The sequence below is a fragment of the Macaca mulatta genome, chromosome 12 (assembly GCF_049350105.2).
Source record: "Macaca mulatta isolate MMU2019108-1 chromosome 12, T2T-MMU8v2.0, whole genome shotgun sequence".
Lineage (NCBI taxonomy): Eukaryota > Metazoa > Chordata > Mammalia > Primates > Cercopithecidae > Macaca > Macaca mulatta.
Genome location: NC_133417.1, coordinates 134,819,386 through 134,847,155, shown reverse-complemented (window position 1 = coordinate 134,847,155; position 27,770 = coordinate 134,819,386). Strand labels below are relative to the sequence as shown.

The 27,770-nt window shown below is 42.2% G+C and overlaps 1 protein-coding gene across 1 annotated transcript in view; it reads left to right on the top strand.

Annotated features, from left to right (window-relative positions):
- Positions 1–27,770, top strand: part of DNER (delta/notch like EGF repeat containing) — a 363,927-nt gene that overhangs the window by 129,855 nt on the left and 206,302 nt on the right. Inside the window, exons 2-4 of the mRNA XM_015111281.3 lie at positions 654–992; positions 4,721–4,815; positions 7,141–7,307. Coding sequence (XP_014966767.3) covers positions 654–992; positions 4,721–4,815; positions 7,141–7,307 — 601 coding nt within the window. The remainder of the gene's footprint in view (positions 1–653; positions 993–4,720; positions 4,816–7,140; positions 7,308–27,770) is intronic.

Here is a 27,770-nt window from a genome sequence, read left to right as displayed (position 1 = left end):
ATTTCTCTGTAATCACCCTCCAAAATAATGAGATAAAAAATTTCATAAAATTCTGCTTAAGTCCCCACCACAGTCTCTTCTAGCCAGCAACTGTCATGCAAACTGATCATTTTGGAAGTCTTTAATTAAATAGTACAGTATCACCTTAAAAAGTAGTGTTGACCAGTTAGGAAACTAAGAGATACAGGTAAGCGCATCTGCAGGGCAGATAAAGTGGGCAGTCTTTTCTCATGAGGAAACCTTGCAAAGGTGCAGAACGTGGAAAAGGAGATTCCAATTTAGATTCCTAATATCATTTCGCAGCTGAAAATGTCAAAGTTGGTATCTTCCTAATGAGTTTTAACTATTTTTGCCCTAGAAAATTCCTCTAAATAATTGGTTCCTGAAATCAACATTATTGGGCGTTCTGGGTTTCGAGGAGGCTGCTCTCCGCTTTGTATTTTCTTGCTGGGTGCCTCTTATTTGTGGTAAGGTTAACGTTGGGATGACCTTGGTGAACATCTCCCTGTAACAGCACAAGTAGTTAAGACGTATATTCCACAGGAACAGCGTTTCCATTAGAGCAGTCGCTCTGAGACACAGAGCTAATTTCCCAGCGATGGCACCACTTTTCTTATGAGGGAATAATTGACCCATTTATGGTCTCATTTCAGCTTGTTGCAGATCCTTGTGCCAGCAACCCTTGTCACCATGGCAACTGTAGCAGCAGCAGCAGCAGCAGCAGCAGCAGCAGCAGCAGCAGCAGCAGCAGCAGCGATGGCTACCTCTGCATTTGCAATGAAGGCTATGAAGGTCCCAACTGTGAACAGGCACTTCCCAGTCTCCCAGCCACTGGCTGGACCGAATCCATGGCACCCAGACAGCTTCAGCCTGTCCCCCCTACTCAGGAGCCTGACAAAATCCTGCCGCACTCTCAGGCAACCGTGACATTGCCTACCTGGCAGCCGAAAACAGGGCAGAAAGTTGTAGAAATGAAATGGGATCAAGTGGAGGTGAGAACGTTCTATCGTGTACATTTTTACATTAGGAACCAGAAATCTTAAAGTGATTCCAGTGGTTCTAGTATCAGCAATGAAAATTGAAAACATTTTAAGTTAAATCACGAGCAAAATATGTCCCTAAACTTATTCCTGTCTGCATTTGTGTGTACGATGGTTTTGTACGTATAAAAAGAGTAAACAAAAAAATGAATCAAATTATTTTTTGGAATGGTATCCACATGTATTTCGGTGAGATAACCTTAGATTTTGGGGCAGACAGCTCAGTGTAGCCATGTAAAGGAACATGTCATAGGATCCTCCATTGCTGACCTTATTTTCCTTCCTGGGGGTGTGTCTTAGTCTGTTAAAGCTGCTGTCACAAAAACGCCACAAACTGGGTTGCTTATAACCAACACACAGTATTGGTCCATTCTTGTGTGGCTGTGAAGAAATACATGAGGCTGGGCAATTTATAGAGGAAAGGGATTTCTTGGCTCATTGTTCTTTAGGCTGTACATAAAGCATGGCACTAGCATCTGCTTGTGGTGAGCCTCTGGAAGCTTACAATCATGGCGGAAGGCAAAGGGGAGCCAGTGTGTCACGTGGTGAGAGTGAGGGCAAGAGAGAGAAGGGAGACGTCCCAGAAAACAATCCAATCTCACATGAACTCACTTATCACCAAGGGGACGGTGCTGTCTTTCATGAGGAATCTGCCCCCATGGCCCAAACATCTCCTACCAGACCCCACCTCCCACATTGGAGATCACATTTCCATATGAGATATGAAGACACATATCCAAACCATATCACAGACATGTATTTCTCACAGCTTTGGAGACTAGGAAGTCCACGATCAAGGCAGATTCAGAATCTGATGAGGGCCTGCTTCTTCACAGCCCGCATCTTCTCACTGTAATCTCACATGGTGGAAGGCGCTTTGGAGCTCTTTCAGGTCTTTTACAAGGGCACTGATCTCATTTGCCAGCCCTGTGCCCTCCTAACCTGACCACCTCTCAAAGGCCCCACATCTTAATACCATTATCATGGAGGTTAGGATTTCACTCATGAATTTAGAGGGGCGCAAACATTCAGACCACGGCAGACCACAACGCTCAACTATTTTTTCTTTCTGTTGTTATTTAGGTTCTATTTTTGGTACCTTGAAGTATTTCAGTGGGGTTTAGAAAAAAGAAGCTATCAATGATTTTGACATATTTTTAGAATGCATTTGACAAAGAAACTTCCAAGTTTTATTTATTTTGGCAATAGCAAAGTCTGTTTGTTGGAACTTCTCCTATCTGAGTTTGAGTTTGGCTGTTTTATCTTCAAGCTCTTCAAAAGTCTTTTCAGTAGGCTCCTAGAAATTGACATAAAATAAATAAATGCTGGCTAGAAGAGTTGGGGAACAAATCCAAACCATGAGTTTGAAGTGACATTGGGGTGTGTAATTCCATTCTATATCTTATACTTTATATGTATGACATCCATATAAACCTGTGTCGGTATATTATTATTACAAGTTTCACAGTGTAAATGAAAAAAAAAAACCAGAGATTTTTGCATAGCATGTATTAGAGTCAAGGAATGTGTCTAGAAATTTCCTTTATTGTTTTAAAACAGATAGTAGCATTTCTCCTTTTATTTTCTTGAGTAATTCTTACCAGTTGACCCACTTTTTTTTTTTTTTTTTTTTTTGGCATTACCGCACAGCTTATGAAGGCCACATTCAGACTGCAGGGCAATGTTTTTAGCTTACCTACAAAACTGTGAACTTGTTCTGATTTCAGACTTTTAATAAATGCTTTGAAGTTATGATGTTAATACTTCTTTGCTGGCTGACTCAGTTCTTAAATGTGAACTAGATTTGATTCAAGTTTATCAAAGAAGTGCCCTTTAAAAGAAAATTTTTCCCCAGCCAGCCATTTCAATCTATTTATTTAAAGTCATGTTATTTTACAGTTGGTAAGTGTAAAAAGAAATGCCTCGTCTTCCTGCTGGGCGCGGTGGCTCACGCCTGTAATTCCAGCACTTTGGGGGGCTGAGGAGGGCGGATCACGGGGTCAGGAGATCGAGACCATCCTGGCTAACATGGTGACACCCTGTCTCTACTAAAAATACAAAAAATTAGCCAGGTGTGGTGGCGGGCGCCTGTAGTCCCAGCTACTCCGGAGGCTGAGGCAGGAGAATGGCGTGAACCCGGGAGGCGGAGCTTGCAGTGAGCAGAGATTGCAGCCACTGCACTCCAGTTTGGGTGACAGAGCCAGACTCCGTCTCAATTAAAAAAAAAAAGAGGCCGGGCGCGGTGGCTCAAGCCTGTAATCCCAGCACTTTGGGAGGCCAAGACGGGCGGATCACGAGGTCAGGAGATCGAGACCATCCTGGCTAACACGGTGAAACCCCGTCTCTACTAAGAAATACAAAAAACTAGCCGGGCGAGGTGGCGGTGCCTGTAGTCCCAGCTACTCCGGAGGCTGAGGCAGGAGAATGGCATAAACCCGGGAGGCGGAGCTTGCAGTGAACTGAGATCCGGCCACTGCACTCCAGCCTGGGCGACAGAGCGAGACTCCGCCTCAAAAAAAAAAAAAAAAAAAGAAAGAAAGAGAGAAAGAAAGAAATGCCTCGTCTTCCTATATCATGGGTTATTTCTTAGGCTGTTCATGAGGCAGGTTTAAAGTGCCAGAGGAAGACATGTTAATATGTATGCCTAACCTGATGGAAACCAGGAGGCATATTACTACCCCCTTTCCATGAAGTAATGATGCTTTGGAAGCATAAAGTTATTTGGAGCCTTAGAGGCTTGGGTAACAGCCATCTGTTATACAAATTTAACAAGTTATACTCACATCTTTGAATATCAGTGGTGGGGTTTATCCATAGAATTTCACTGTAGGGCATTCTGGAAAATAATATCTAAGTGTGGGCTGTGGAGTGAAATTGCTGAGGGTTTCTGTATTGTTCTCAATTAATTCTGTGATGATGAATACTTTTAATATTGCTTCATTTTCATTGACATGGGGGAGGACAGCAACTGTGGCATGAGGAATAAGTGCATAAACTGGCCAGGAGTATCTCACTGGACATAGCTCAAGGTTTTGGAATATGCTTTTTGATGAGCACAGTCCTCCCCCCACCAGTTGAACTTCTCTTTTAAAAAATACACATCCATATAATACTTTTGGGAAATAATTTAAAAGTGAAGGTATAGCCTACAAGGAAAAAGAAAGGCAGTGTTCAAGCTCCCCAGCCTCAGCATGTGCTCCTGGACCTACCAGCACAGAGAGGAGTCATCAGGCCTGATACTACATGCCCTTTGCAAGTTGAAGGCTGACTTGCCTACTCATTAGGCTTTTACCTGCTGTTTGTAAGTTAGTCCTTAAAGTTGGCCTCCTGGTTACCATCAGGTTAGGCATCATGCAAGGGTCAATGACTGCTTGTTAAATGAATGGAAAAAGAGCAGGGAGTGACATCTGCTTCCTGTCTTGCAATATCCTATTGATCAGTTTTAACAATCCCAGGAATTTGTAGATTGCTCTCAGGGAAGCTGTTGCATTTCAGAACATCGAATGACAGAGATTTCATTTTCTTTTGAGTTTGTAAGGCTTCATTTCTTCATCTCCTCTCTAGCCCTACCCCCGCATCATCAAAAGGGATGAAGGAAATTCAGCATGGAATTGTGCTTTATCATATTATGTTATACTATAAACAACCCCAATCACATGTCAGTTTTTTTTCCTTCCCAGGTGATCCCAGATATTGCCTGTGGGAATGCCAGTTCTAATAGCTCTGCGGGTGGCCGCCTGGTAACCTTTGAAGTGCCACAGAACACCTCAGTCAAGTAAGATAATTCTGAGTTACAAACTGTTAAGAGTGATGCTGTGACCTATATGTGGGGTTGTGTCCATCCATGGACCTGGTGTGTCAGTGGCCAGTCAAGTGAGAAATGTGAGCAGATTCCACGGGTAGGTGTGGCCCCTGCCATTTGAAAACTAGAGGAAGCGATTTCAGAGATTACAGTGAGGGTCGTCAAGCTGGAGATGTGGAATTGAGAAATTGGACTGGATGAGTCTGGTGTGAGGTGACAAACCGTGCGGCCTTAGATAAGATCCCAGCCAGATTCCTTGTCTCCTAAATGCTTTGCTTCCCAAATTATTGGCCTCTTAAGGTTTTAAGGAATGATCAGTTACATTAAGATGCATAATTTGGCCCAAATTTAAAATCTACATATTACAATTTTCTCTTTATTTTTGATTATTTTTACTTATTTATTTTTACAATTTTCTCTTTAAAAGCAAGCGTACAAAGAGAGTGTTTTGTTTTAAACTCAAGCTCTTTCAAATGGCAGGGTCCATTGTCACCGGTGGGGAAGAGGGAGAGGCATAGGGAAGGAGTGCTGGCTGAGACCTGGTATGTGTGGTGCTTTATGTGAGGCTCAAGTCAGCAGGTGCCCGGGAGCACAAAGCTGGGGGTGGGATATGGGCCAGTATTAGGGTGCCTCAGGCCAGCTGATAACCCTGCACTGCCCATCCTTCTCTGTTGCCATTGACTGCCGCCCTCCCCACACTTTCCATGCAACCTAAGGGGCATTTGCTGCCCAGTCTTTGGGGATTTTTAGAAGACTGGGAACATGTGTCCTGGTTAACCAGGTGGATGCATTGGCTCCCTTTTAAGGGGCCTGCAGGCACTATAGGTCTCTTCCACGTATCCATGGCCATTTTTGTCTATCTGGCTTTCTAAACAATGGGGTCCCTGAACATGTTTGGAAGAGCGACTTTGTTACATTGCTCTTGCACCCTGGCTCCCCACAGCCTTGAACTCACTCTGGCAAGGGAAGAGCTGCTTGGGAACCCCTTGGGCTCAGGAGGAACACCCCCATTGGGAGAGGAGGGAGAGGTGGAGTCTGAGGCAGCTTCCAGCTCTACCAGCAGGGGGACCCCGGTCCTAAGTGTTTCTTTCACTGCTCAAATGACAGCTTAAATCCCGGCGGTCCTGGTCTAGTTTTAGGAGCAGGATCTCTAGTTTCCTTTACTCTTATGAAAACATCTCTCAGCCTTTTCTTGTCTAGATCATATTATCTTACCTTGATAAACCTTTCCGAATTTTCTGGTCTTCTATCTCGTTAAATGCTTTTGTTTTTTTCCTCTCGACAAACCTGCCATTCTCTGAGACTCCCTTCGGCTGCAGAACGGGACAGAATTAGCAGAGTCTGACTCAGACGAAGTGAGATGGGAGTGCCGGGTGACCTGTGGGCTCTGAATTCACTTGTGGGGGTTACTAGCTCCTTACACTTTCATTTCCTCATGAATTTAGTCACGTAGCAAAGCTTTACTGAGCCCCTGCTGTATGCCAGGAGCTCTGTGCTAGGGGAGCGGCTCTGCAGAGTCTACTGTGATCTTCTCCAGGAGCACTGGGGAGAATGGGCAGCTGTTGGGATGTTGGCAAGTGGTCAGGGGTCTCTGGGAAGAGGTAATATGTGGGCTAGGAGCACATTTCCAAGGTGGAGAAGGAGACAAAGCTTGGGAGCTGAGAAAGAACTGGGTTGGGGTAACTCCTAGTAGCTGAAGCATTGGGCTGTGAGGAGGAAGGCACAGGAGGGCAGCTGGGGTTGGGGTTGGGGTTGAGGTTGAGGTTGATGGGCTTTCTATAACATCCTATTCTCTGTGGGTTTTTTTTTTTTTTAAACCAAAAATGAGCCAGGGGAAGCCTGAAGCATTGGGAGGTGGATTGTGTATGTGTGTGTGTGTGTGTGTGTGTGTGTGGGGAGGGGTTTGGGGAGGGGTGACACACTTTTGCTTATTTTGGCAGCATAACTCAGGTGGCTGTGTTGGGTTGCAGTCCACATTTATGACAAATTTAAGCAAAACTCTTTATGTTGTGTGGCTATGGAAGGATTTATCTGAAAGAGAACTCAATGTACTCTTTTACTGTTCATCAAAGTGGTTACTCAAAGGTGAGTTACCAGTGACTCATTTTGTGGTACGCTGTGAACGAGTGGGAGTGTGCACAGTTATACTGGACACCCGCGTATCCGTTTATGCCATCGATTTCCTGGTATCTTGGTAGATGCATATGCCATCTTTATATTCATTTTTAATTTGAAGGACTGGTTCTAAGATGAATTTTTCTGAAAGGAGCTTTCTGTTTACATCATTCCTGTTTCCAGGATTCGGCAAGATGCCACTGCCTCACTGATTTTGCTCTGGAAGGTCACGGCCACAGGATTCCAACAGTGCTCCCTCATAGATGGACGAAGTGTGACCCCTCTTCAGGCTTCAGGGGGACTGGTCCTCCTGGAGGAGATGCTCACCTTGGGGAATAATCACTTTATTGGTGAGTTACCAAAATCTTCTACTCAACACTGCATCTGATTCAACCCTACCTTGGTTTGGTGTTGAGACAGTAAGAAGGGAATTTTGCTCAGATAATCTGAATTCTAGCCATCAATGCTATTTCCTCCACTTTGGTAAGGTTTTAGAATAAAAACTGGATTCTAACATAATATTTCTTTTTTTTTTTTTTTTTTTTTTTTTTTCACTGAGTCTCGCTCAGTCACCTAGGCTGGAGTGCACTGGCGCGATCTCGGCTCACTGCAACCACTGCCTCCCGAGTTCAAGTGATTCTCCTGCCTTAGCCTCCTGAGCAACTGGGACTACAGGCACCCATCATCACACTCGGCTCATTTTGCATTTTTAGTAGAGATGGGGTTTCACCACCCTGGCCAGGTTGGTCTCGAAATCCTGACCGCAGGTGATCCGCCCGCCTCGGCCTCCCAAAGTGTTGGGATTGCAGGCATGAGCCACCGAGCCTGACCCTGACATAATATTTCTAGTGTGGCTCAAAGTGGAAAAGGCTTGGGCTCTGGAATCCAGTGACTGTGTTCCAGCCCTGGCGAAGGCATCACAGGTGTGTGATCTTTGGTACTGAACGCTCTGGCCGTCAGTTTTCCTCTGGAGTCTTTCATCTGCTTCTTTTTCCAGGAATTGTGGGCAACTTGAGGTGTTGGATGTTGATCTCTCAGGATAACTTTTGTTACCACTTGATTCTGGCCTGACTTAGGGAGTTCAAGCACAGCACCTTGCAGTGATTTCAGGGCCTCCAACTCAGAAGTAACTGATGGGATTACAGCTCTCTTTGGAGCCCCTCTCCTCCATAGCCACCCCTCCTGCATCAGTCACTTCTAACTTTTTACTCTCTCTTGAACTTGCTTCTGTAGTTTTAACCTTCTCAAACTACCACGTCCAATTAGCTGTTTTCTTTTCTTCTTCTTGTTTTTATTTAGACAGAGTCTCGCTCTGTCTCTCAGGCTGGAGTGCAATGGTGCAATCTCAGCTCACTGCAACCTTGGCCTCCCAGGTTCATGTAATTCCCCTGCCTCAGCCTCCCAAGTAGCTAGGAATACAGGCGTGCACCACCACACCCAGCTAAATTTTTTTTTTTGGTATTTTAGTAGAGATGGGGTTTCACCATGTTGGCCAGGATGGTCTCAATCTCCTGACCTCATGATCCGCCCACCTTGGCCTCCCAAAGTGCTGGGATTACAGGCCAATTCGTTGTTTTCTAATTTCTCTGTCTTGGTATAGAAATGGCCGCCAGAAAGACAGACCCTCAGTATTCCCTCCCCCACCCACTGCCTTTTGCTGGGACACTTGGACAGTTCCCAGAGGACCACCTTTCCCCTAGTTTAGTGTTCTGTGTCCTTTCAGTTGTCTTTGTTTCTCATCCAGCACATAGTACCTTTGGGGTTGGAACTTGGAACTCTTGTCCCTTCGTGTGCTGACATAATGTTCCATCTTGCATCTCAATTCAAAGGCCCAAGCTCAAGTTTAGAATCTACCCATCCCAGTCTAATGCACCCAAGCAGCTTCTTGTATCCTGCTCTTAATTCCTTCTCCTGTCTGACTATATATTGCAACCATCCTCACCTGGAGGATGGGGTAGGCATCCTCCTAACAGCACCTGTCTCTCAGGGTTGTTGGTCAGGTTAAAGGGTAATTGACAAATGTTAAGGATTATCCTCGGGCATTTTCTCTATTTTTTTTCTGGAGAATACTAAATATTTTGCTAAATGGAAAATATGCATTTAGATTCACCCTCTAAAATATGATGCAAATATCATAATGAAGATAAAGGGATATAAGAAAGTGCTCAGGTCTCTATAATTTATATTGTATTTTATGTTTGACTGACCCTGTTCAGATGAGAAGGTCTTTTTTTAATCTTTGGAAGGCCAGCTGGGGGAGCAGGAATTTTACTGGGTGAAAAGAAGGTAAAGAGAAATTTGTCTGGGGAATGAACATGGCTTGTCAAAGAGAGGAGTGCGTTTAACTTCAGACTGGTGTTTGACTATCAGGATGAATGACAGATAATCAGAAATTGTGCGATAAAGTCTTGTCAAGAATCAAAGCTAAATTTCACTCCCCAATGCATTTCAAGTAACTGTTATTTGCTATCATATCTGCTGTAAAGATTTATCTAAAAGGACGTAGTTTCTATATTTTGATAGTTTTATTTTATATTGAATTTAAGTTTTTCTGTTTAGTATGACATGGAGCCAATATTAAAAGAAAACATATAAAGTATCACTACTCTTTAAAATGTTCTTAACGTTACCAGAAGACACTTATTTGAGATACAGACAGTCTCTGACCTACGCTGGTTCCACTTAATGACTTTTTGACTTTACAATGGTTTGAAAGCTGTTAACATTCAATAGAAGCTGTATTTCAAGCACCCGTACAACTATTCTGTTTTTTACTTTCAGTACAGTATTCAATAAGTTGTATAAGATATTCAACAGTTTATTATAAAATAGGCTTTGTGTTAGATAATTTTGCCCATCTGCTGGTCAATGTAAGTGTTTTGAGCACATTTAAATTAGGTGAGGCTAAGCTGTGAGGTTCAGTAGGTCAAGTCTATTACATGCATTTTTGACTTACAGTATTTTCAGTTTACACTAGGTTTATTGGGATGTGACCTCATTGTAAGTTGAGGAGTGTCTATATAAGTTCACATTTTATACTACTTTTGGTTGTAACATAACTATGACCTTAGACTGACATTGGGATTGAGGATGGGGATTAATTGAGATGGATTTTCCAGTATTAATGTAAATTTATTCTTTTGGGATAGAAGAAATCTCTTGAACTCGTACATATTTTGAGCTCATTTTGCTAACCAAAAATTTTGTGGCAAAAATTATCTTAGATGAAATGTATTATTCCTTGGGGGAATAATCTTTAAAACTTTGATATATTAATAACTATGTTAAGGAATTCTTTTCCCCAAATTATAGTTTAGATTATGAGGAGAAGGCAATGATTTTGAGTAACATCCTTTATTTTGATAAACCATTTTTTTTTTCATTTTGAAAATTTGTTATCTTTCTAAATTTTCTAGTTAGGGCTTTCTGGGTCTTTTATGTGGCTTTGTAAGGAGATCACGATCTTTTGGTGTTATTCTCTTCAAAGGTAGCCAGCAGTCCTGTCCCGAGCTCTTCCTGGGGAGGGATGGCCAGGTTCCTAACCATGATAAATCAGCTCCACCTCCACACCGCCAGCTGCTTCTCTTACAAAATTTTTTCATCTTTAAGAAACAAGATGTATCTTTTGCAATCTTTGCAGAAGGCTGATGCTCACTATGTTGACATGTGTTTAACGCTCTTTTTGTTTTATTTTTAAAAAGGAGCTTATTAAAGCAATTTACTTTTACAATCTGGACTTTCTAGACCCAAATACGTTTTAGCTCAGGCTATTTTTAAGAGTACAGTGGCGTTCATTTAACAAACAAACCGATGCTAGGGTGGGCGGAAGAAAACTTCTACAGTAGAGGTAGAGTAAAGTTTCAGAATTATGTTGCTGTGTTTCTGTCCCTCCTGCTTGCTTTTTAGAGAGAAGTTTGAGGCACTTTCAGGAATTGACTGTCTCCTGCTTTCCCTTCGCTCTCGATAGTTTGCACATGCATAACTAAGGACCGCAAATGTTAAATTCAGCTGGATAATAAATAAATAAATAAATATAAACATAACTGATGGCCAAAGGTATTTTCCTGTTTCTATGCAACAGAGCAGAGGAGTCCCTTCTGTGTCTTTGGGAGACAAACTTGGTTGCTGTCACCAGATTTACACAAATACTCTTCAAAAGTTTATTGCCGGGAGCCTAATGTTCCTCATTCCAGATGAAGATAATATACTTACATTTGGCTTATTTCCATGTTATTACAGTTCATTTCTTCATGGTTTTCCTTCATGACCACTGCCTTGTTAATATTTATAGTGTTTTGCAGACAGAAAGAGGTGATAGAACTTTTTACCAAGTGTGTTGTTCTTCTCTCTGTGCCTCAACTTCTTTCCTCCTGTGTTGCCACCACATTTCGACTCTTCTGTCTCCTCTCTTTAATTATCTGTCCTGTTTTCCCTAAATATGTTACTTCCAAATATGTTATTTGCTTGATGCCACGCATTGGGGTACATATCTAAATTAGCCTTTGTTTAACGTTGTCTGTCTCACGGGGAGCATCGGAGGCGCTCATTAGTGTCCTGAATGATTCATTTGCTGGATGTTTCGTATTTTTGAAGAGTCAAATTCATTGCTCTAGTCACATTTCCATGAAACAGCTATGGCTTGCCTGTCTTAAGTATGAGATATATATGTATTTTTAAACTGGCTGTTGCTTAGATGTGATGGCCGATCTCAGGGGTGAGGATCAAACCAGATCTCTGGAGTGTGGCTTCTGTGTTAGGAAGCTGCTGAAGGTCACCATTTCCTTTGGTGAAAGCCCCTTTGGGCCGCTTTTAAGGCTTTTCCCCATCTTGCCCCCTGCCCTCAGGCATAGTTCTCCTCTATTCTGCGCAGTGGACTTCTGCCCTCCAGCTCACTGCCAGCCCCATCCTCACTGGGGATGCAACCGTCTCCCACCCCCGTTCTCTCTGAGCCTCAGACCTCTAAACACAACTCATTTCTAAGGCCTCACTGAAATCCCCCTCTTCTGGAGTGGTTTATGAAGCAAATGGCTGGTTAAAATTCTGTTCAACGTGCATTCTTAGATCTCCTTTAACTGCTACATTCTTATACACACAGAGGCACCCTGGAATATTCTAACAGTTATTCTCCCTGGAATATTCTCCTTTGGATCAGAAAACTCAGGCAGGGCCTGTCTGCTTTATCCACATTCCCTGCCTGCCTCAGAGAAACCCCAATTTTTTTCCTGCACACTTTTCTTTCTTATGGCTCGTGTTGTTACCTCCATCTGATATTCTACCCCTTCTCTCTTCTTTGAAGTTATTTTCATTTTGATCCAGTCTATTCCTCTCTCCATTGTTCCTTTGTAGTGGTCTTTCTAGCTCCCTATATTTGCCTTTTTCTTTTCCTTCATTCTGTTCTCCTGCCCATAGCCTACTATTTTTTCAATCGCGTTTATTAGGTACACATTTGTACCATCCTTTCTTACAGTTTCAGTACATTTTTTAAAATGTCTAACTTATAAGTGCACATTACTGTTTAATCCAGACCATTGGTATTTCATGTATGGCCTCCTAAAATGCTTCTCTCATAACTTTAGATCTGCTGTAACTTCACAAGGTGTGAATGGTACAACCCATGGCTGATAAGAATGCCCTTTCTGGAGTTGAGGTCATTTCTTCAGGATTATAGTCATCAAATTAACCACAGAACCCTGGAAACCAACAAATTGCAGGTCTTTGTAACCGACATCTTAACTGGATTAGAACGTTTCCCAGTCTGCCCGTGGCTCCTCTGAGCCTCCTGGGAGCTCTAGAGAGAGTGCTTTCAGTTGCCTTGATTCTACATTTCTAGCCTGAAAAGATTCTTGTTTTGAAAATGGTTGCTACGGCAGTGCATTCACTTTATTTGTTTGTTTGTTTTTCTCTTGAGAAATAAAACACGAATAACTAGGTGCTTTGGGAGATATAAGGAGGAATAAGACTTTTCTTTTACCAAAGTAGTGAGACTGTCCTGGTGCTCTGGCCCTTCACAGCCCCCAAGGTTTCGTGCTTATGGACTTACCTAATGCTCTGTCCTGACTGGCACAGTGATGCTTCCTTGGAGATATAGTGTTTTGTAGCCTAACAGTTTATACTATGTTTAGGGAAAAAAATGGAATTGTCAACACTCAGCCAACGAACACCATTGTTCTTAGGCAAAAGTTCCTAGTTTGGGCTCAGTGGGCCTCTGGTTTTGAGGTAGTCATAGGAGTCAAAAGTCCACTTCATATATCTCATGAATCTCCTGAAAATGTACTTGGGTATATCTGTGCATCCTTTTCAGGAGAGAGTCAAAACCTCATTGGATTCTCAAAGATATCCGAGTCCCTAAAAATTGTAGAGCACCACTTAAAGCTACCTGTGGGAGGATGTATGTTTTTCAGCATTCTCTGCTCATCCAGTCATATTTCCTTTGACAGATGTACTTGCTTCCTAAGTCTCCATATTGAGGAACTTAAATTATTTATTTATATCTGTAAGCAGCAGAGCTGTGGGAAATATTCAGTTCTGTATTAGTTTAGAAAAGATGCATTGCATGCCTCTCATTTTCCAAGCACTGTGGTAGTCTGGACATGCAAAGATGATTTAGGTGTGGTCTCTGAGTGAATGGGGCAGCAGAAGCTTAGACAAGTGCCCAAGACAGGGTTGTATATAAGTGGCCATGGGATTCAGAGGAAGGAGCAGCTAACTCTGCCAGAGGGAGGGAAGGCAGGCCAGTATTCTCCTTGGATGTACAAAGGGCAGTGTGTGTGTGTGTGTGTGTGTGGGGGGGCATTTTGATGGCACAGTAGTCTGTGCTAATAAGATCATTTGATAACAGTGCTAGAAATGGACTAGTGGCCATCACAACTGGATGAGTTACATTTCAACAAGCATGTAACAGAACCTTTGAATATGGCACCTGCCTCCACCCAGCCGCCTCTTATCTTGGATATGAACACATTTATGTAAAGGTAGGGCTCAAGGTGTGGATGATATTTCTTGAGTTCTCTGTTTATCTTAGGAAAAAGAGGGATCTTCTAGTCTTCGATGTGAATTTCCAGGTAGTCCTTTGGAATTCCTTAGTAAAGCTCTGTTTTCTTATTCTTGAACTCTGCTTCCCTCCCTTCTGGGTAAACTATTCCTATAAGCCTAGTCCTTTAAAACGGAAGTCTCAAAAGCAACTGGAGCTGGAGTACCTCATTCTGTAAATTTGACAGAGAGTGATTTTGGAGAATGTCTTCCTGAAAGGCAGGGGACACCACTGGGACTATATTAGCTGGGGTAAGGGCTGCTGGCAGTATTGAAAAGCGGGGAAAGTTTCAGTAGAAAAGTAGGAGTGGGGAATGTTGCTAACATCTCAGCTTGGCTGGAGGGCTTCCTGAAGCCAGGAATGGTGGCCAGTGTTAATTTTCTGTGTGTGTCTGTGTTAGCAATTTAGGCATCAAGTCTCTAGATGTGTATTCCTTTGTCTCAGCCATTTCTTGACGAATCCTTTTGTTTCCTGCTCAGGAATTAAAAGGAATCCAGAGATTAAAAGGCCAGATCCTGCCACTCCCTAATTGCCCTCCTGTTCCGTCTTGCTACTGTCTGACTACCAGCTCCTGTGACTGCTTCCTGGCCATGTGGAGCAGCCAGGACCTGGCTCCCTGTGGAAGACTCAGGGTTACAGGGAAGAGATGGGAGGAGACAGGGTGAGTGACCAACCAGGACATGTCAGAAGAAAGGACTCCCATAGGTAGTGAAAGATCCTTAGCATACGTTTTTCTGTTGTCAGAAAAGCCCACGGGGAGATGCAGAACCAAACTAGTAATTCACCTCTTGGTACTGTGAAGAGCTGAGGGTCTGCGTGTCTCTTTTCTGTACACTCTGACTTTAGGTGAGATTTTCTCTGCCTCTAATATTCACTTAAGTTGAATTTCACTCTTTAATCTTACGTATTTCCGTGAGCCTCTCAGATCTTATAGAGTAAGTTAAGATATAAAGAAATAAGATAGTCGGCAGGACACTTAAATTTTTGGAATATTTTTTAACTTGATAGTATCTTTATTGATTATATATTTTTCAGGATCTTTGTGTCCCAGCTCTGATGCAGTGAAGCTGGGTTGATTCTCTAAAATGCATTAACTCATCTTTTGTAATCCATCTTTACTGAATGTAAATTCTTACTAGCACACTGGCACCCTGGAATATTCTAACAAGTTGTTCTCCCTGGAATATTCTCCTTTGGATCAGAAAACTCAGGCAGGGCATATCTGCTTTATCCACACTTATATGTTTGTTTGTTTGTTTGTTTTTTTCTTTTGAGACAGCATCTCTCTTTGTTGCCCGTGCTGGAGAGCAATGGCGTGATCTCTGCTCACTGTAGCCTCTGCCTCCAGGGCTCAAGTGATTCTCCTGCCTCAGCCTCCTGAGTAGCTGGGATTACAGGCTCCCACCACCATGCCCAGCTAATTTTTGTATCTTTAGTAGAGATGGGGTCCTGACCTCAAATGATCCGCCTGCCTCAGCCTCCCAAAGTGCTGGGATTACAAGCATGAACCACGGCACCCGGCCGATCCACCCTTCTAGAATTGCCCATTTTCTATCACCGCCCCTTTCATTCTCATGTCAGGTCCTGTATTCTCCAGACCTGCCCAGTTACATGAAACCTCTAGTCTCTGGCCAATTCTCAAACAAGCCTGCAGTACTTTATTAGCTTTTATTGGTGGAGGGAGTTCCCATGTATATCTTACCATTCAAATCAAGTTTCCTGGGGTCCCTGGACCCTTGGTTGTACATTGAACTGGAATATTCTCCTCTAAATGCATAGACACTAAGCTTCCTCCAGCTTCCTAGAGCAAAACCTGATTTCCTTATGCATAAAGTCCCACTGCGCACAGTCCCAGCTTCATGACTCTTACCCTGACTAGCTGCTGCATCTGTGGCAGGTTCCCCTCTCTGTGGTCTGGACCCTGATTTCATGATAGTCCCAGTAGTTCTGCCTTGGACCATGACCTGTTCTTAGATACCAAGGCCAGCCCAGATTGGGGCTGTGTCTTTCCTGCCTCTGAACCCTGTGGTTTGGCTTGCTGGCCAGCCTTCCTAGCTGTTCCCCTAACTCAGCTCTGTGGGTTTCCCACTGGTTCTTCTCTGTACAGCTGGCATTGTTTCTCCCCACTCTGACTCCCTTCCCCTTCTTTTATAAAATCTTTGCTTTACCAGTCATGCGTCTCACATTTCTTTCTGCTAATCACATTGACAGCCAGTGTCACACAAAGTAGCATCAGAATGTTCTCCATTCCCCGCCAACCAACTTTTTTTGGCATGATGATTTTATATGTTTAATTAAACTGTAAGCTTCTAGAGAGATTGGACCACGCCATAGCTTCTTGCAACCACGATGACCACAAGGTTGTCACTTGACTGGTTAAATTTTGTTCCTATGTAAAAGTGATTCTGCCATTTCCTAATGCCACGTGAAGGAAATTCCCAACTGCAAAATGTCAACGTTAAGAATTCTTTGTAGGTTTTCACAACCCACCTCTGTGACATTTAAATCCTCATTCCCCCTTTTTATTACATATTACATTAAAAGTATTTTAGAGGATCAAATCCAAAAAAAAAAAAAAAAAAAAAGAGAGAAAGAGAGAGAAACTTTTCATCATTCTTTTGGGAATGTTACATTTTGTCCTCTAAGATACCTTGCTCTGGGGGCCAGGGGTAAAACAGTTGAAGGAAGTTTAGAAAAGATACCATCTATAGAATCGTTAACATCTTTCACTAAAAGCTTAAGATTTTTAAAAAATGCAAATATTTCACCTTTTCATGGTCATTTTAAAACCACGGTTGAGTAAGGTCTGTTGAGCTCCCTGCGATGATGGGGTGGGGAGTGTAGCGGGGAGACCCATAGGAATGGTCAAAGCAATAGTTCGAAAAGAACAAAAGCAGAGGAAATATAAAGCTTCCCTGAATGGCATAATTTACATCAAATTCTGATAGCTCACATTTGCTTCGTTCAAAGATTTCTATGAAATTTGAGTTTTACTTAAATCGAGACCTCATATTAATATTCTTAGCAATCAAGATTATTCTTTTTGATCTTCATTTATTATTTAATGGATTTTAGGATTTAAAACAATTAGTTGGCCTGAACTCCATGCCCTATTTCTATATGCCCTACTCCTAAATATTGTCATGGTCAGCATGATTTACTTATTGGTACCTATTGATTGTGGTGTTACCCTGAGCGTTCCATTTTGGACACGTCTGTCCCTGGAGCTGGCAGTCTAAGGTCCAGTGGCCCCGCTGGGATGGGCTTCCCAGGCTGCGGTGGTGCTGGAGCAGGTGATCACAGATGGATAAGATGTTTCTCTTCCTACCAAGGCTGTCCGGTTGGAAAGGAAGATCCCTGGTTCCTCCAATGGACCTGGTAGTTCCTCAGGAGACTTTCTTTTTTTTTTTTTTTTTTTTTTTTTTTTGAGACGGAGTCTCGCTCTGTCGCCCAGGCTGGAGCGCAGTGGCCGGATCTCAGCTCACTGCAAGCTCCGCCTCCGGTGTTTACGCCATTCTCCTGCCTCAGCCTCCTGAGTAGCTGGGACTACAGGCGCCTGCCACCTCGCCCGGCTAGTTTTTTTTTTTTTGGTATTTTTTTTTTTAGTAGAGACGGGGTTTCACTGTGTTAGCCAGGATGGTCTTGATCTCCTGACCTCGTGATCCGCCCGTCTCGGCCTCCCAAAGTTCTGGGATTACAGGCTTGAGCCACCGCGCCCGGCCCTTCAGGAGACTTTCACAATGCTCTCAGCCAATTTTTTTGAGCACTAAACATTATGCAAATTCTAGGAATTTATCAAGAAGTAAAGGACAACCCTCGGTACAGTAAAGCCAGTCTGAGTCCATGTGGAAGGGCACTGTCGTGAGTTACTAAGATGCTTCTGCAGTTTTTGAGCATCAGTTTCAAAATTTAATAGAACAGAGCAGTTGCAGATATTCTAGTTTGGGCCTGATCCATTATATGGGGGATTGCCTGGTTTTGAGAAGCAAACTAAAGATATGTCTTGAAAACCATAAATTCTCCCTTTCTCTCCTTCCTCATTCTGCCTCATTTTCTCTCTCTCCCCATCAACCCTCTATTTAAAAAAAATAAAGCGAGTGCAGTTTATTTACAGGTTAATTTATGAAAATTAAATAATAAGTTATTTTTACATTTTAAAGCATTTCTTCTTAATTCTAGAAAGAAATACTTTATCTCTTAATACTAATGAATTTTAACTGAAATCTTGTCTGTGGAATTTGATTAAGTATTTCTTTAAGACTTTCCCTTTTTCTTTTAACTTAGAGACAAACTTTCTCAGGGCTTTGCCAGCTTACTGTCAAAAGCTTTTCTTAGCTTCTGTCAGTGCAAATTTCAACTAAGAAAGTAATTGTTTAAATTGCTTTTTTTATAGCCAAATTTCTGCTCCTTTGTAGCATCTCTTCTCTTTCTTTGGAGAGAGGAAGAAAGAGAAAGAGAGCAGGAAAGAGAGAGAATTTCTTAGGACAAAATATATAATCCTCTGGAAATATGCTTTTCTTTCAACAAGGTAATTTATTTTCTTTTGAAGAATGAAAAAAACTCTATTGTCTATTTATTATGAAAGTAATATACACAAGAAAGATAAGAAAAACGGGTTTCTTCCCCTATAACCTGCCCCTCTACTCACAACCAGTGTTTACATTTTGTGCTATTTCCTTTTCTTTACATGACGGTGCATGTATATAGACATACACTTTTTTTTGGAAAGAAGAATACATTCATTTACTGTCTGGTTATTTGCTTTTTTCATTTAATGTTTCACTGACAATCTTTTATGTTAATAAATATAAATCTCTAACAGTTTTCTTTTTTTTTTTTTGAGATGGAGTCTCACTCTGTCACCCAGGCTGGAGTGCTGTGGCCAGATCTCAGCTCACTGCAAGCTCCGCCTCCCGGGTTCACGCCATTCTCCTGCCTCAGCCTCCCGAGTAGCTGGGACTACAGGCGCCTGCCACCTTGCCTGGCTAGTTTTTTGTATTTTTTACTAGAGACGGGGTTTCACCGTGTTAGCCAGGATGGTCTCGATCTCCTGACCTCGTGATCCGCCTGTCTCGGCCTCCCAAAGTGCTGGGATTACAGGCTTGAGCCACTGCGCCTGGCCTCTAACAGTTTTCTTAATGGTGGTATAGGGTTCAATTGAATCAATGTACTATAATTTATTATCAGTAGGCTATTGTTACACAATTAGTTCCTTCCTTTCTTTCTTCCTTTCTTCTGCTTCTTTGGGCAGAATTTCAAATGTTGGTATAACCACATCTTTGTGTCTTCTCTGATGATTTATTTGGGTTAAATTCCCAGATATGGAATTTGCTGGATCAAAGGTTTTGTATATTTTAATGGCACATTTGATACACATTATCCCATTGTCCTTAACTTTCTTCCAGTTTTCGCTCAGGACAGCCAGTTTATCTTCAGAATTCTGCGTTGTTCCTCTTCCATCAACCTTCAGGTGGCATTCAACTTGAAATTTGCGTCTACCTTTTAGCAACTTCCTTAAGAATCTGAGACTTTTAGGGATCTCCTCAAAGAAAAAACAGTGATCATTAACACTTTTCAGAAAAAGGACAATACAAATCTCCTTAAGCAGAAGATATTTAAGTGGTTTCATCATAATATTGCATTTATACATCACAGTAATGGTAAATGTAGTGGTTTCATTGTATTACTGCATTTGCACATCACAGTCAATGTGGAATGGCCAGGAAGGGTGGGAAATAAACAAGTGATTGCTGCTTTCATGGTCTTTCATGGATGCTATCACATTGTCAAGTTCTAATGACATTCCTCTCATTTAATGTTATGCAGAGAACAGTCATATTCCAGAAGATTACAATTCCTGATTTCATTTCCATTTCCTTCTCTGTGATCCTTTTGCTTTTCCACTACAATCTCCTGAAGGTAGATATTTAAGTACCTTTTATCATAGACCTTTTATGAGGTCAGAATGAGTGCATGAGAATGGAAGGAAGGATTTTTCAGAAAATGCAGACGTTTTGAAAACCCATCAGAGAGGCATTAGAGATGATCATTTACTTTTTACATGAAATCATGGTAGTTGTAATTGTTTCTCACAAAGGTCTTGGGTATAAAACTGAGAGCATCAAGAAAATGGACCAAAGTCAAACATGTCAGCAGAAGAAAATTGGCTAGTTTTTGAAGAATATAAATAATTGGGATTGCATTTTGAAAATGCTGTCTTGCTTTCTCATCTCAAATGCTCTCTCTGACATTTGGGTTTTGAATGCCATGATATTTTTGGTATTCACGTGCATCCTTCACAAGCAATCCTCACATGGTTGTCCTGTTTTAATGCCATAATTGTGAGTTTGACCTACAAAAGTTATATTTGCTTGGTAGACAAATGGATAATCTCCTTAAATAAATACATGACAAATGCTGTTTGGCTGCATCGCTAATAACAGATGACAGCCTCTGGAACATTCCATGATAAAAAACAGGGACCACATCATCTGCTCATTTATCTGCATCCTTATTTATCATCAACTAACATTTATGGATTAATGACTACATGTAGGACACTCTTCCTAGGACTGGGAATACAAGAAATAACAGGTCCCAATCCCTGACTTTAAGAGATTTTAGCCTCCAAACAAACATGTTATACTCATTATGTAACTCAGATAAATCTTCGTGTCTTATGTCCTAGTCTTGTTCATAAAGTCACATTCAAACAACCCCCCCCTCAAAAAAATTAAAACACTGTATCTTTACTCATCTTTTTGAGGGATTATGAATAAGAGTGGGAAAAATGCATTCCTGTTGTGCAGCAAAAAATTGCATCCATCTTGTCCTGTCCTTCCTCTTCTCTTAATAGTCTCCATGTGTTTGGCACCTGCTTTCTTAAATTTTCTCTCACACTATCAAAGTCTGCTTCCCAATGTCTCGGCGTTTGAGGCTTTCCTTTCCTTTCTCTTCTTGTCCTGTTCCTTTAACACTGTGCTTTATATGTCACTGTAGCCTCTCTGTTTGTTTTTGGTTCTTCTCTCTATTTCCTTCATTACTTGGATTCTTCACTGCAAAGAATTTGACTGGGAGATGACCCAGCAAGCTAGTCTTTCTGCCTTTCAAGCTGAAGTGAGGGGCAATTGCTATCATTCATGTAACACGTAATTGTTACTCTGTTAGATGTTAATGATTTTGAGATGATGTTGCATATCAGGAGATTAATCAGAAGATCAAGGAGTGTCTATTCAATATTAGATGAACTGTACAGTCCATTTAGGGTCTACATGAATTCACATTGCAAGGTAAGAGTAGTCACCAAGGGACAAGTGAAGGCTTTAGACTCGAGGCGTATCTTGAACTTGACCTTGAACTGAAGAGGAGGTATGAGAGGGAAAGGCATTCTGGGTAAAGGAGAACGGTGTGAGCAACAACACGGGAGGGAGAATGCTCTGTTCAGAAATAATAGGACAATTTGGCTAGGGCAGTGGAAAGTTATGGAAAATTAACAAGGATATAGGATGTAACAGCCAGACTGCAAAGGGGGGGGTGTGTGCTGTGTTGAGATCTGTATTTAGCTTGTAGGCAGTGGTGATACAGGGTTTTAAGCAGGGCAGGGGGTGCTGGTGGTGGCTGTGGTGGAGATATAACATGGGGAGTGTTATGGAGTAGCTTTTGGTGAAATGAAGAGCCAGAATCGGGTGGGAAGTGGGAGCAAAAGCAGGCCTATGGGTGTCAGGACCACTGTCAAGGTCGACTCTAGACGTGCTCGTGTGTGAGGGAAGCACTGAGAAACGAGGTGGCAGAATCAAGAGTGACAGACATCAGGGTTTCAGGTGGGGAGCTCTCATCAATGGGAATATACCACGTTAGAAAGAAAGGCTCTTTTCTGAAAAGAACTGCTGCATTGCGTTTGGATGTGTTTTTGGCATTCAGCAGGTGGTTAAAAGTGCAGAACCCCAATTCAGGGGGAGGCCAGGGCTAGAAGTTGAGTGCAGCGGTGGGAGTCTTCAGTAGGGAGGTCAGAATGAAAGCTGCTGGGGAGGAAGGAACACACAGAGAGAGAAGACGAGGGGAGCCGAGAGAAGGGATCTGGGTAAACGTGAGTGTTGAGATGTGTGTAGCACATGGGAGGAGAAAGTGAGCCAGCCAAAGACGAGTAAGGGAGAGGTGGAGCTGGAGACAGATGGTGAGAGGGAGTAGGAGGGGAAAAGCAAATCCCAGAGGGAATTTCAAGGTTTGAGATTTTAGCAGTAAGTAGATTTCAATGGCAGTAAACTCTGAGTGTGGCTTCCCTCTTCTGATGAGGCAGTTTCCTCCTTCCTGCCCATCAGGCCCAGGCCTGGGCATCATCCTTAACTTTATTCTTTCCCACATCTATTTATCAGAAGGACACTTGGGCTCAAACTTCAACAGATCCCGAATCTGACCTCATTTCTCCACCTTCACTGCTACTAGCATGGCCCAACCCCTAGCCTCTCTTACCTAGGTTATTGCAGAAGCTGCGTCACTGGCCTCCCCGCTTCACCCCAGGCCCCTACAACTGGGACCATATTTGGGGAGGGCCATTTTATGTCTCATCTCTGCTCACAGTCCTGCAGTGGCACTCATTTCCCTCAGAGCTGAAGCCAAGACTTAAACACAGACAAAATCTGCCATGTCTGCCCCTTAATTCTCTGATCTTGGCTTCCCCTCCTCTCCCCCGTGCTCCCACCACTTCCAGAACTTCCCAGGCATCCCTGTGCCTTAGCTTTTGCACTGGCCATGCCCTCACCTGGACTCCCTCCCCCACCTGCTTTGCCTCTTTGTTTACTCATCACCTTCTCAGTCTAACTTCCACTCTTGTAAAACTGCAACTCCCTCTTCTCCTCTCCCATGCCCCTAATGCTCCACATGCCTGTACCCTGCTTTCTTTTCCCCCATAGAATATATCATTCTCGATTTTTTTTTTTTTTTTTTTGAGACGGAGTTTTGCTCTTGTTGCTCAAGCTGGAGTGCAATGGCGCAATCTCAGCTCACTGCAACCTTTGCCTCCCAGGTTCAAAGGATTCTTCTGCCTCAGCCTCTCACGTAGCTGGGATTACAGGCACCCAACACCATGCCAGACTAATTTTCATATTTTTAGTACAGACGGGGTTTCACCATGTTGGTCAGTCTGGTCTTGAACTCCTGACCTCAGGTGATTTGCCAGCCTCAGCCTCCCAAAGTGCTGAGATTACAGGCGTGAGCCACCGTGCCTGGCCCACTTTCTCATATAGACTATAACACCTATTTATTCCCTGTCTCTCCTGCTGGAATGTAGGCACAATGAACGCAGGGAACTTTGTGTGTTTTGCTTACTGTTGCATCACAATCTCTTATTTCAGTACCTAGTTCATAGTAGGTACGCAATAAATGTTTACTGAATAAATTCAGTAACTATTAAATTCCTGGTAAATAGTCAGGAGGAATTAGTTTGTAAGTGTGGCAACCCAACTCCAACTTGCTTACGGGAAACAACCAAAAAACCAGCTAGCAAAAGTGATAAGCGAGAGTCTTATGCAGTTGAAAGTCCAGGGACAGATCTGGTTTCAGTAAGTGTTACAGCCAGCTGGAATCACACAGATCTCTGGCAGAAAATTATGGTCCTCTGAAACGTTTGGTTTGGACTTGTTTTAGGTTTTGTGCATCTGATCATATTTTGTAGAATACATTGTTGAGATGCATCGATGCATGTGGACACATTCGTCCATCCATCATACACAGAGGCATGCATCCATGGGAGCACTTACTTGAGTGCAGTGAGCCGTCTATATCTGTGGATTCCACATCTGCCAATTCAACCACCATGGATCAAAAATATTTGAAAAACATAAAAAATAAACAATAATAATGTGACAATAAAAATAATACAAATAAAAAACCAATACAGTGTAATAATAATTTACATAGCACTTACCTTCTATTAGGTATTATAAATAATCCAGAGATGATTTAAAGTATATCAGAGGATGTGCATAGGTTATATCCAAATACTACTCCATCTCATATAGAGAACGTAAAAATTTTTATTTTTTATTTTTTCTAGATGGAGTCTTATTCTGTCATCCAGGCTGGATTATAGTGGCTTGATCTTGTCTTGTTGCAACCTCTGTCTGCCAGGGTCAAGTGATTCTCCTGCCTCAGCTTCCTGAGTAGCTGGGACTACAGGCGTGAGCCACCATGCGCTATTATCTTTTGTATTTTTAGTGGAGTCTGGGTTTCACCATGTTGGCCAGGATAGTCTCAAACTCCTGACCTCAAGTGATCCGCCCACCTTGCCTCCCAAAGTGCTGCGATTACAGGTTTCAGCAACTGTGCTCAGCCTATATAAGGGACTAGATAATCTTCAGATTTTGGTATCTGTGGGGGTTCCTGGAACCAGTCTCCTGTGAATACTGAGGGATGACTGTATACACAACCACAGATGCACATTTATGTATATGCACACACGTATATATGCATCCATCCATAGGCACACACATAGAGAGATGCACAGACATGTATATGCACACACATAGATACACATCCATCTATAGGCACACACATACACAGATGCACAGATATGTATATGCGCACACATAGATACGCATCCATCCATAGGCACACACATACAGTGATGCACAGATATGTATATGCACATAGGTTGTTTACAAGATTTGGTAGCTATAATAGATCATTATAAAAGAATGATCTATTGACTTGGGGCCAGGCGTGGTGGCTGATGCCTGTAATCCCAGCACTTTGGGAGGTTGAAGCGGGAGGATTGCCTGAGCCTAGGAGTTCGAGGCCAGCCTGGGCAACATAGAGAGACCTCATTTCTACAGATAATAAAGTGAAAAAAAAAAGGAAACGTATAGCTTGGAGCACGCAAAAGTAAGTGTGTAGGTCAGTAGGGATGCGTTAAAGAAACAATTGGTTTGCAAAGAAGCATTTAGAGTTAGAAATAATGCTATAATTATAATAATGCGTGTATGGTATAAATAGTTAATATCCATGAATACAAAGCAATTGCAAAATAAAAAATTATTTTCTATTAGTGCAATATTTGTATTTTATAAATCATTTCCTTTAGAATATTAAAGTGTGATTGACTCCTACAAATAAGCCTGAATCCAAAGCCTGCGTTTCCTACTGCGGAGTCAGGTCTCTCTCCTATGCCGCAGGCAGCCCTTCCCAAGGCAGGGGCCTACAAATGACATTAGAAATGGAAACTAGAAGCTGGGCACAATGGCACGCACCAGCTACTGAGGAGGTTGAGGTGGGAAGATTGCTTAAGCCCAGGAGTTCAAGTCCAGCTTGGGCAATATAGTGAGACATCATCTCTAAAAATATTAAAACAATAAAAAGTAAATAAAATGAGAGCAAGGGCCTCTTGGAACACTGCTTAAAAACCAAAAAAGAAATGGAAACTAGAAAAGCATGAGATCTACTTGATATGTTTAATGATTTTTTCTTTCTTTGGAATGGGAACAAAGGTTCATTTTTGTTTAGTTTTGTTTTCAGACCTCCGTCTTTTATGCTGTGATCCCTGTTAGATATGCTAATAATGAAGGTGGTCTATTCACACTCAGATTGGGATTTTGGACAGTAAAGACTGTAAGGGAGAGGGATTGAATTTTTAATTTGCTTCATTGACTATTACAGAAAGAATTGATGATCAGATAGCAGTGCAAGACTTTTGTAGAGACTGAAGCATAAATAAAACCTGTTCTGGACAGATAAGGGAGACTCTTTTCAGCCTACTGAGCTGACAGTCACATTGAATTACAGAATTTAATTTCAGGAGAGAGCTGATTGGGAACAGGGACAATCAGTAATTCATTATTTCTTGGTAAACCCTCAAAGCAGGATCGGTGGCCTTGTTCATGGTCTGCAGCAAGGCACCGTTTAGAATGAGGCCTTCTACCTAAGTTGGCTTGGGGCTCTGTGCTCAGGATATGTAATCCTGGTTAAGGTTGAAGTTACTTTGGTCCATGGTCAGAGCTGTTTTTGGTGACTGCCTGCACTGAAGCCATTAGCCAGTTGGTTCTCATCACTATCAGCTTTCTTTTCTGGGTTCCTTGTTTCTCTCTGCCACTTTGCCTCTCTTGTATGCTCATATTTGCTATGACCACAGTCAGCTCACTTACACTCTTGTATTTTTGTGTTCACATATTCCTCCTTCTCTTTCAAAATGTTTTCTGAGTGCCTACTGTGCACTAGGCACCTGCTTGGAGCTGGTGATAGAGCAATGAACAAATCAGACAAAAGTCTCTGCTCTCATGAATCACAGGTTTTAGTAGGGTGTAGAATAAAAAGAAAATTACAACTGTGATCAGCACACTGCTATGACTGTAGCTGATAATAAAAATATAACATAACCTTGTGGAGGAGGGTTTACCACCTTGGAGAAGGACTATTCGGCTGAGATACTAACTAGGCAATGGGGAAAACCCCTTGTAGGCAGAAAGTTGGAACTGCACGTGCAAAAGCCCTGTTGTTGGAGGAACTGCAACAAAGCCATGAGGCTGGAGCTTGGAGAGTAAGGAGGAAGGTGGTGGAGATGTGGTGAAGAGGTAGCCTGGGTCAGACATGCTTGGCTCTGGAGGCCATGATAAGATCCTAGTGGCAATGAGGAGACATTGAAGGAAAGGAGTTGAAGAACACATTTATCCTGGTATAGGATCCCTGCGAAAATATATGCATTTTAATATTGCAGAAAAAGAAGCCATCCCTAAGTCAATAGCTTCCATACCTGGCCAACAGGCATCTGGGAGAGCAGGTAAACCCACAGGTGGCTTGAAGCCTAAGTTACACTTGATTAAATAAACTCTTTAGGCAATTATGAGTCACTGCAGATTCTAGGTATTTGTGAGCCTGATGGGAGGGAGGCTGGGTGCTGAAGACGTTTCTGGAGCTCCAGCAAGTGGAAAAATAAGGAATACTGCCTGAGAGCTTCTTGAGGCCTGAGGCTGAGGGTATGACAGCACCCGTGATGCAAATGCTAATATGAACTAGAAATAACCCAGGCTGAGTCAGAGTCAACCTTCCCATACCTCTGCAGTTTTTCTTCTCTCAAATCATGGTGCACCATTGGGGCTTCATTGCAATACACTGGTTAGTTCTATTTTTAGTGCAATAAATACATGCACTGAAAAATAAAGTTGTTAAGCATAATTTAAGAAGCAAATGCAACCCAAATTAGAAATCTCATTGAACACTTGAAAATTCAGGTAACTTCTTTCACATGACCTTGACCGCTTCAACTTGGGATTTTAAATCAACGTGGAGCAAAGAGCTGTATTAGAACAAAGACAATTGAAAGATCATGTTCACAGTGCTTGCAATAGCCAGGCAGGTAAACATGTCAGTCAACAGCTTTTCATGTTAGCTCATCTGAAGACCTGATTCCCTGACTCCCTAACGTTTGTGAAGTCATCTGCAGCCCAATTAGCTATGTTTAGAATCTCCTATTGCCCCTCACATCAACACAGAGAAGTGATTATTATTTCAGCATTCATAGTAATGCCATTAATCAGGAGGCATTCATTGACTATTAATGACCAGATGTGGTAGGCGATTGGATATGAGTGCTACAGTAATTTAAAATTGATTTATTAAGTTGAAACTGTACTAGTGGGAGATAAAGTGATACAGTTTGAACTGATTATGAAAAGGTGATCAAATAGACATTGAAAAAGAGATTAAAGAATTTTAATTGTGTATTCTATGCAAGCCAACAAAATTTCAAAGGAAAGTGCAAATTAATTTTCATGTTCTACCAATGGGTATTCAGAAA